The 10000-nt window shown below is 34.2% G+C and overlaps 1 protein-coding gene across 1 annotated transcript; it reads right to left on the reverse strand.

Moving 5' to 3' along the window:
- Positions 1-1710: 1710 nt before the first annotated feature.
- Positions 1711-4883, reverse strand: LOC144968574 (collectin-12-like). The gene is made up of 2 exons (XM_078907060.1): positions 4727-4883; positions 1711-2515 (listed from the first exon to the last, which is right to left on the reverse strand). The coding sequence occupies exons 1-2, from the start codon at positions 4794-4796 to the stop codon at positions 1998-2000; spliced, it is 588 nt and encodes a 195-aa protein (XP_078763186.1). The 5' UTR covers positions 4797-4883; the 3' UTR covers positions 1711-1997.
- Positions 4884-10000: the final 5117 nt, after the last annotated feature.

Below are 10000 nucleotides of genomic sequence, written 5' to 3' on the forward strand. Positions count from 1 at the left end.
GGTCCAGCGTTCAAGTACCGCTCTGAGTGGGCGCATAGTTGAGTCCTTAGAAAAGGCTCTGTACTCACATTTTATCATCGTGCTCAGGTGTAAAACGAGTACCCGGCCATTAACAACGGAAAAAAATGTATATCGCCTAACAAGTGTCATGTCTCATCCTTGATGTTAAGTGTTGTTGTTGACTGGAAGTCCCTTGTAAACCGCTTTGAGCATGTTTAGTGGACACTGCGTTATGCAGATAATCTATTTTAAATCTTTCATTTCCACTAATTTGGAGTTGCTACACGTTTAACGCGCTTCACGTCTTTTATCTATTAAACTTATCCCAAACTAAACTACAAATTTACAATGATAAGACTGAACTTATAGTGTTTAGGAAACAAAGAAAGACCATACTAACAGAAGAAATTTTGATTTGTGACTGTTACTCGTAGACCCTTGGTTGAAAAAGGCTTGGGTTATATTTTGATGAATTTTTAATCAAATAAAACACTATCAAAATTTACATTCTATAGTAAGGATCATCAATCATATCCGCAATCTATTAGACAAAGAAATTTGTAAAATATTAATTGATTCACTTTTTGATAGCAGGCAACACCCTTCTCTATGAGCTTCCAAAGAGCTCGGTGGCAAGGCTGCATTGTTACAAAACAGGACAGCGCGAACTGGATTCACTAGTCTGATGTCACGTCGCCAAGCAACGGCGCAGCCTGGTTCTAAACAAAGAAAATGGTTACTTTTTATTCTTCATGGTGGCTAGAACTTTTCATATGTCATGTGATCAGAATGTTTAAAAGTCAAAACATGATCATATTTATAATGTTTTTCTCCTCTGGATACGATTTTATGTTCGTCGGAGAAGTATTTCATAAGGGCGTCCGCCATTGTTCCGATAGTTTAGAGTCAGTTACTAAGTTACCACGCGTCATTACGAGGGAAGTGACGTCGTGACTGTTGAAGCCTATTGTCACCCAGACAAAAACAAAGAATGAGATAGACCTGCCAACTTGAAAATTTAAAAATTCGTAAATGTTTAGGATATAAAAGTTGTAGTCACTATAGATAACGTTAAAATTTTGTTTTAAATACCATCAAAAGGATTAAATAATAAAAACTAAAACCGTGAAATAATAGTGTCAACTTTATGATAAAAGGAGCTATTTATAAAATAAATCAAGTATAATGTTGATCAATTTATACTTTAAGTATCATATATATATATATATATATATATATATATATATATATATATATATATATATACACACACACACATATATATATATATATATATATATAATATATATATATTATATATATATAATATATATATATATATGTATATGATGCCCTATAATTTTGAATTGATCGTAATATTCAATATATTAATAACAAATAAATAAATAAGAAACTTGAGATTTTATATCGTATAATATTCACTAGTGATGTTCAAAGCGCTTTAAAGAGAGGTACCTAGCCAATAGCAATATTTAACATAATGTAGGACGAGACAGGATCAAAGCTGTTAACGGCTAGGTACTCAGTTTACACCCGAGTACGGTGAGATAATGCGTGTAAAGAGCCTTTTCAAAGGACTCAACTATGCGCCACTCAGAGCGTGACTCGAACCCAGGACCTCCCGATCCGAAGGCGAGTGTTGGTATTACCACATAACCACACGGCGATAAAAGAATAGAATACCAAAGCCTTGTTTGCCAATATTAACAATTTATTCCACAGAGAACAAAAATTGTCAGTATAACATTCCTCGTTACAGGTCAAATATGGTCCATTGTCTCCAAACTGTATAATGCCGGGGTAATTTAGATGCCCAACAACTTTTTTTCATAAGTGAGAAACTTGAGTACTTTTTTCTTGTAATGGTCGTGTTGTTTTGTTTTGTTTTCTCTCTTTTTTGTAAATAGTGTGTTTGAATTATTTCTATTTATGGTAAAACATGGTGTTTTTTATTTTTAACAAAATTGCTTATGTATCTAAACGGGACCGCGAGTTGTAGTTGAGTTGTGTTTTGAGACATTATACTCGCAAATATATGGTCGGTGTTCGTTAATGAGAAACAACGTGCTGCATTTGAAATCGTACCATTTACCGTTTTCAACGCTGATCGCCACGCAATCTTGCACGATACTGAAAGGATTGTGTGGACCTTTGAATCTGGCAAAGTTTTTATATTTATCATCCAAAGGCGACCCATCACTCCATGTATACTCCCCTTCTGTTTCGTCGTCGGAGAGTCCAATCCAGAAGTATTTATCTTTATGGGGCAGGTCATCAGAGAGCGTATATTCCAAGGTCGTATGGAGAAATTGGTTGACATCTTTCGATTTCACCATCGCTAAACGTCCTCGAGTTTTGGAACATCTCTTCTCCGCGACGGAAAAGTCCGCCTTTTCTTTAAAGTAAAAGTAGTAACATTTGTGTCCATGACGATACAGATACTTGTTGTCCGAGGGGAAGTCACCGATACAGTCGTGTTTAGATTTTGAGATGGCTGTTGATGAAAAAAAAGTGTTTTGTAAAAGTAAAGAAACAATAATTTCTACACCGTTCTACACTGAATATACGCTTTTCTCCATTTTGATCGCATAAATTCGTGAAATCGCAATTCAAACAGTTTTTAAAAAAATCTTAATGAGGGTCATTTAAATCTAATATTTGAAGGACGAGTTTTCTGGCCAAACCTTTACATGCGAGTCTTTCCAGAGTACGGAAGCTAACTGGTTTAAAAACAGTTTAACATTTTGGCCACAAAACTCGTCCTCCATATATCGATTGATTAATGTGGGAGTGGTTTATTTTTGTTTTTGTTTTTGTTTGGTTTGTTTGTTTTATTTTGTTTTGTTTTGGGTTTTTTTTTTGCTGTTGTTTAAAAAAAAATAAGATGTCAATCGGTCGAAGAATATGTTTTCTGGCCAATTTTTTTTTAATGTGTTTTTTCATAGTTCGACAGTGTAGTATAATTTACTCAACAAAGTGAGCGGAGCGGGCACATAATATCCGATTTTTATACACCTACCGTTTGGAATTCCGGGCGCTGCACGGGCTGGCGAATACGCGTTGGGAACAAAGTTCGAATTCCAAGACACAAAAGTATGAGAATATTGTTTTATTCTACCCCTCAATCGACTCTGATATCGTTATCGCTGAATTATTGTCATTGTCAAAAATACATAAAATGATACTTGTCTCTTTTTTAAAAAATGTTTTAGTGAAATTTAACGATTGATAATCGGCGTCACAAATTATTATTTTAAACCTGATATCATTACGTGTTACTATTTATGGGGAGGTTCTTTTTTTTGTTTTTTGTTTTTAAGGGTTTTACGGCGCTTGCAACACATTTAGGTCATTTCAGCGCCAGTTAATGGGGAGGGGTATAATAATATCGTAGTAATAACATATAATGAAGTGAGTACAAAAGTGCCAAAAGGCAATGGGAGAAATAAGACCTTTTTGCGGTGATATGGACCAAACTGGTATGGCACTTCGGTCTGGCTGCTTGTGAAACAGTCTGCAATCAACGCCATCCACTACTCCACTGCCTCAAGGGGTTGTTTGGGTCTTTTCTAAAAAAAGTAATTGATTACCTATTTTGGGCGGTTGTAATCACTATGTATCTTCATTATATGATAAAAACAACACTTTTGGTGAAAAAAATACATCATCTGTGTTGATACCCGTTTTGCGTCATAATTCGGGGGTCTGGCAACAAACAAAAAATAATCTTGTGGCAAATTTTCCTCAAAAATTAATGAAGGAATAACCTCCATTTTTTCCCCTTCTTATCATCATTGTAGAGAGATTTTAAAGTTTTAGCTTATGGAATTTGTATTAGAACATTACAAAGTTGCAAATCAAACTTTCATGACAAAATTGATGGTAAAAGTTTATATTTTGGATTATAAGTCAAATACACATACCCTCTTAAAATATTCTGTCTATGGTGACATGATACATTATCTCTGTGATAACTGTGGACATTTTCAGACAATTTCATGGAATAGATAATGAGCAATATTTGACACAGTATCCCATACCCCTAGAAAAATGACATATTGAGAAAATATCAAAATAGCTTTCCGTTTTTCACACTTTTCTTACTACCTGTGCCCTTTTAAACCGTGGTTTTCGCGCCTTTATGGTATATTTTGAGAAATTGGACTTTAATTATATTATTTCTAAGACAATCGTTTTCCACCAAAATCTGAAAATCAATTTCGTGAAGGATTTTCCTAATAATTAGACCCAAACCGCCCCTTAATTTCACAAACTATGTCTCGCTAGCGCTAGCTCATCCTCATTAAAAATACGTGAGCTTTTATATATAGCGCAATATCCACTAAACATGATGAAAGAGCTTTACAAAGTGTCCCTGACCAACAACAACCCGTAAGATATAGAACGAGACATGACGCCTTTTAGGCGATAGATGCAACGCTGTCAACGGCCAGGTATTAATTTTATACCTGAGAACGGTCAGAGAATGTGTGTAAAAAGCCTTTTCCAATGACTCAACAATGCGCCAAGCGAGGCTCGAATCCATGACCTTCAGATTTGAAAGCGAGTGTCATACCACTAGACCGCATTGCCGGTGGTGGTGGCGGTGATGATGATGACGAAGACGACGACGATGATGATGATGATGATGATGATGATGATGATATAGACACAATGAATATAATTCAACTTGTATAAAGCTCACCAGATTGTGAAAAACACACCACCACAATCAACAATTGTGCCAAGAGTCCAGTCATCGCGAAGGCGCCCATCTGTCTTAACTTCGTGAAAGCAAATTCTGATTTGCCACGAATAACAGCTTATGTCCGCCGTTTTATACAAGAAATGTTGAAGTGGAATTTTCCAGACCCTACTGCATCCTTATCAATGTGTTTTTTTCCAAGGGGTTACAAAAAGAAATTATATAGATATGAATCAACAACATATTTGAAGCAAGAAAGGAAAGAAACAAAGAAGAAAATAAAAGCACACACACACACACACACACACACAAACGCGCGCGCACGCATACACATTCACGACTACCAGAAAACACACATAAAAGATACACAATATTGGAAATTAGGTAAAAAAAAAAAAAGTCTAGTTCAGTGACTCTTTGTTGATCTCAATATTTGTCGTACCTAAAAAAAATAAAAGTTTCTAGACGAGATTTTCTTTTTTTTTTTTTTTGGTTGAATTATTTAATAAAGATTATTAATGTCAATCTGGAATTTTGAAAATCCACCATAGCTCAGAATTTAGAAAATACAACAACAACAAAAAAACGAAATATATTTGTGCTATATCTAGATAAGGTGTTTCAAAATAAAATGAACGCCGATGGATACTATGGAATATCGCAGTCTAAATTTCTTATCTAAGGGATAAAATCAACGTATACCTATTTGCAGATATAACCCACATTGTTATGAACTCATTGTTGTTATGAAAATACTCTTAATCTAACGAAACATGTTTTCCCATTTCACCAATGTAAAATAAAAGTAATCCGGAACCAAAGTTTATCCAAGTTTCTATATCTAGTGTGAAACGGACAACAGCAATTTTGATGTCTCGATAAATGCTTGGAAAAAAAAGAATGTCTAGTTTTCAGTTGAAGCCATTTATTGTTACTAAAATTGTTATATAAACAGTAAAAAATAAATTTAGTGGGGTTCCAAAAACCAACCCTATAGAGTGATGCAAAAATGTTTAGATACTTGAAGCAACTAATCGTCGAAGGTTTCAATGGTGACAACAACACGTGGCTGCTCTCTTCTCCTTCGTACCTCCAATGATACCATGCAATGGATGGAAAAGCTATTCTGCTGTGTTCTGGAAAAACACATATTTAGAAATTTGGCTAGAAAACTCGCCCATCGCATAACGATCGGTTTGAATGACCCTCGTCTTAGCAAAAACTTTCAAACCTAGGACTTCGCGAAGTCGACGATCACGGCATGAGTGAGTAAGACATAGCCCGAATCATAATCCATGCGATTTCTTCTTGTGAGGATAGTAAACGTTCACCGAGTTATTACATTGGAGAAATAAGCTTTCAAACAAAGGTAGGAGAATTTAAGGGGAGGACTCTTCCCTTTCTCTCAATTCATAATTTTAATTTGCGTACGGGATTATTTATTAGATTCTGACATCTACATTTTTTTTTCCTACAGAGTCGGTAGTAAATGCAGTTTATTTAAGTTGCACATAATAAATCCGAATTAATGCTCTTTTTAATGTTTCCCATTTTATTGTAACATCTATTACGGTTGCTTGTATATTAGATATCTTTGGGATTTTCCATTTTTAAATGTCATCTGGTATTATAATATGTTGTGACGTCAATAAGCGAGAGATAAGAATCTTGCAGTTTATACGACCGTTGACAACAAGCACTACCGATTAACAAGTTAACTGGCGTTCTCTTTAGACATTTGGCCAGAAAATTAGTCCTTCAAATATTGACCGATTTAAATGACCCTCATCTTGGCAAAAACTCTCAAACTCGATGCCGTACCTCGCGAGGTCCCATTTAAATCGATCGATGTTTGAAGGACGAGTTTTCTGGCCAAATTTTTAAATACGTGTTTTTCCAGAGTTTGGCAGTAAACTGATTAAATGGCAAAGTCATTTTACCGGTTTTATCTTATATAATCACTTGACCGTTGGGACAAACATGATGATTAAAAATAGAATTTTAGCTCGACCTAAACAATTTGAGTTGAAGTTAATGCTTAGTTTGAAGATAATACGTTTTGCTCTTCAAAAGTCGAAAAAATATTTCCTTATTATTTTTTCTGACAATGAATCAAATATTCTTATCTTGTTTATTTTGAAATAAATAGATCGAAGTTGACGTCATTCAACTCTTTGTTGTTGTTTTTAGCCAGCCATTTTATGAGTAGTTCTCCCTAAATCGAATTAATCAAATTAATGGTCAAAGGGACACACAGTTTTGGGTGTTGGTACATTATATTATATCCCCCCCCCCCCCCTTTCCCCTTTTATTCCAGATATTGGTAATAATAAAACTGAAGCGGCGCCATCCTCCATAATATAGAGGGGAAATAACTTTTTAGAAAAGTCATTTTGTGGTTCTTTTAATTGGGTTACTTCCCTTACCAAAGAAGAAATAATTTATTCGTGGCTACATGATCACTTGCATCGTAAAAGTGCTACCAAAAAGGTGAAAATAAAAAGACTTCTTATTAAAGCAATTTACGCCGTGGAGCTTTTGGTACAAACCCCTTTTCAGCGAATCAACCCCCCCCCAAAAAAAAAAAAAAAACAAAAACAAAAAACAAAACAAAAACAAACAAAAAAAACAAAAACGAAAGAACACAAATAACCGAAGTGTAATGAGAATTGTAGTTGTCTCCTTTGGAGATAATATAATATTCAAACATTGTGATTGTTCAGATGTTTACGATTGACTTTACAGCCAAAACTATATATGTGAACCACCGGTTCAAAACGGTAATATGTCCCGTCGGGAAGAATAAGACACCGAAAAGTGAATTCAGAGACACGACCATTAAGAAACAAATACTTCGAGATTTTTTGATTTTTTTTGGTTTGTTTGTTTTTTTTTGTTTCTTGTTTTTTTTTTTTTGGTTTTTTTTTCTGCAATGCAAGAAATTTTTGAAAATTTCTCGCCACCTTATGATTCAATATTCATTATTCATTATTAGTCCTTTGGAGGACTGGTTACATAATATACACTTTCAAGGGATTTGAAACCGGATGAGTAGTAGGCGTGACGTCGTTTAATTTTGTCACGAATACAATCGGAAAAATTCACTGTCAAATCCCGTATCTTACTTAGTCGGTGGGATCAACTGTGTCCTATCAGCAAGTTCGATATAGTCGGACTTAGAACAGTAGGCCGGACATTTCAAATTTCAAGAATAGTGAGTTAAATGCCTCTTTAAGGTCTTGAGTAAACATATCGTTGAAAAATTATTTTTAATAACTTCTCAATATTATGGGTGGATCGATCCCGATAGCTTGATAGAGCACTCGTTTCACACCCAAAGTGACCGAAATTGATCCCAGGTGAAATTGAGAATTTTTTCTGACCTCATGTCCCATGGGTTTTGTCTTTGACAGAGACTTTTATCTGCAATGTCACCCCACTTCTCACCCTGTCCCATCTATTTGAGTTGTCTGGTTGTGAATCTTTGTGAAGAGGATTGAGAATGGTAAATAAGTGCTGAATAAGTATTCATTGAAATAAACAAACACACGGTAGCCGTTGTACAAGCGCTTAAAAGACTGCACCTGTTTTAAACATTGAATTCATATCGTCCACAAGAAAATAAAATATGTCTTATTGCTCCAGAACGACCGTGGAAATATACATCTGTTAATTTCATGACTCGGCTAAATGAAAATGCTTATATCAATATTTGACCAAAATCAAATAATACTGTTCTAGTCTATAGTCTGTATGAAAAAACAAACATGAGATGATATTCAAAACAACATTTTTTGATGAAACCCCGCTGTATTGTCAAATGTAACGTTTTATACTATACAAAACTATAGTCATAATCTAGCAGCGGGAATTAATTGTTGTTTGACAACAAATTGTGTAAAATATTTAAATCTAATGAATGAACCATTCTTTCTAAGCCCGTATAATCAGTAGCTTGTTTCCCCAATTATTCCGGGCATGTACAAAACTTAGGCATAGAAGCCAACCTAGTCCCAGCGTGAGGTCTTTGTACGCCGTGTCAAGGACGTAGGCATGTTGAAAGATCATAAAGAAATTGAAGTTTAAAACAAGCATGAATTATATTCTAAAAAGCAACGACGGAAAGAAAAGCAAATATTATTAGAAACATGATTTAAAGTTTGAAATAAAGTGTCTAAAACGTGCCACATATTATATTTGCACCCAACTAGCTTAATGCGGTATTGTGCAAGAATTATCTAGAAACTCAAATTCTAATTCAAAGTTGGTGTTCAATATATATATATATATATATATATATATATATATATATATATATATATATATATATATTATATATATATATATATATATCGGTAGTTTAAATCTGAACTCAAATTTCTCCATATTAACCAGTTAACTGCACTCATCTTGAAAAACCTCGTATGTAAATATTGTGTCAGAAAACTCGTCCTCCAAATATCAATCGGTTTATATGACCTTCACCTTGGCAAAATCTCTAAAACCTGGGACTTCACTAAATCCAGATTTGGCCAAATCTTTAAATACACGTTTTTCTAAAGTACGGCAGTTAACTGGTTGATTACACCTTTCCGCGTGGCATCGTTTGATACGATTACATGAAGGAATATAGATAATCCATCAGACAAATTATGTCTGATGCCAAGAGGAATCACACATGTAGTCCAAAGTATTTCTCTTTTCAGACTTCAGATGTCAATTTTTTGGGTGTCAGATTTAACCCAATATATTACTGGTTAGAAGAAGTGGTCCACATTTAAAGAGAAGACTGACTGAGAGTGACATATGCTTAGAATGGCATATACTTAGAATGACATCAGCTTAGAATGATAAATGCTTCGAGTTCAATATTATATCGACACTGTGGAAACGTTTTAATTGTAAAGAATTTACATGGTAATTTTGAATTGAAATATTCCGATATTTTCAATTAGTATGTACTTGGTTACATGACCTATGCAATTAATATTGACACCTCTGAGAAAAAGGCATTTAAACATCTAGTCAGATAGGAATTTATTCTGTGTGTGAACCGATTTTTTAAAAGGCCAGACTAACATTTTACATCAAGGAACAACACAATTTGAGGGAAATTATTGACTGGTCTATAATTTCTTTAGAATAATCAATTTTATATAAATTATAAAATAAAAGCGACGGAATGTACGGGCATTGATGAAACAATTATTTCATATTGAGCAGTTTAGTATATCTTCAACTTGATGACCAAACATTTTTAAAATTGAAAAGTGT

Source organism: Berghia stephanieae, chromosome 3 (genome assembly GCF_034508935.2).
Source record: "Berghia stephanieae isolate SIO BIC M18660-M18661 chromosome 3, UCSD_Bste_1.3, whole genome shotgun sequence".
In the NCBI taxonomy this organism is placed as follows: Eukaryota; Metazoa; Mollusca; class Gastropoda; order Nudibranchia; family Aeolidiidae; genus Berghia; species Berghia stephanieae.

Excerpts from the sequence above, each read along its gene's own strand:
- LOC144968574 (XM_078907060.1), bottom strand. The coding sequence starts at position 4,796 with ATGGGCGCCTTCGCGATGACTGGACTCTTGGCACAATTGTTGATTGTG. Across the intron at positions 2,516-4,726 it reads GGTGTGTTTTTCACAATCTG|CCATCTCAAAATCTAAACAC; the intron begins GTGAGCTTTATA and ends TTTCATCAACAG.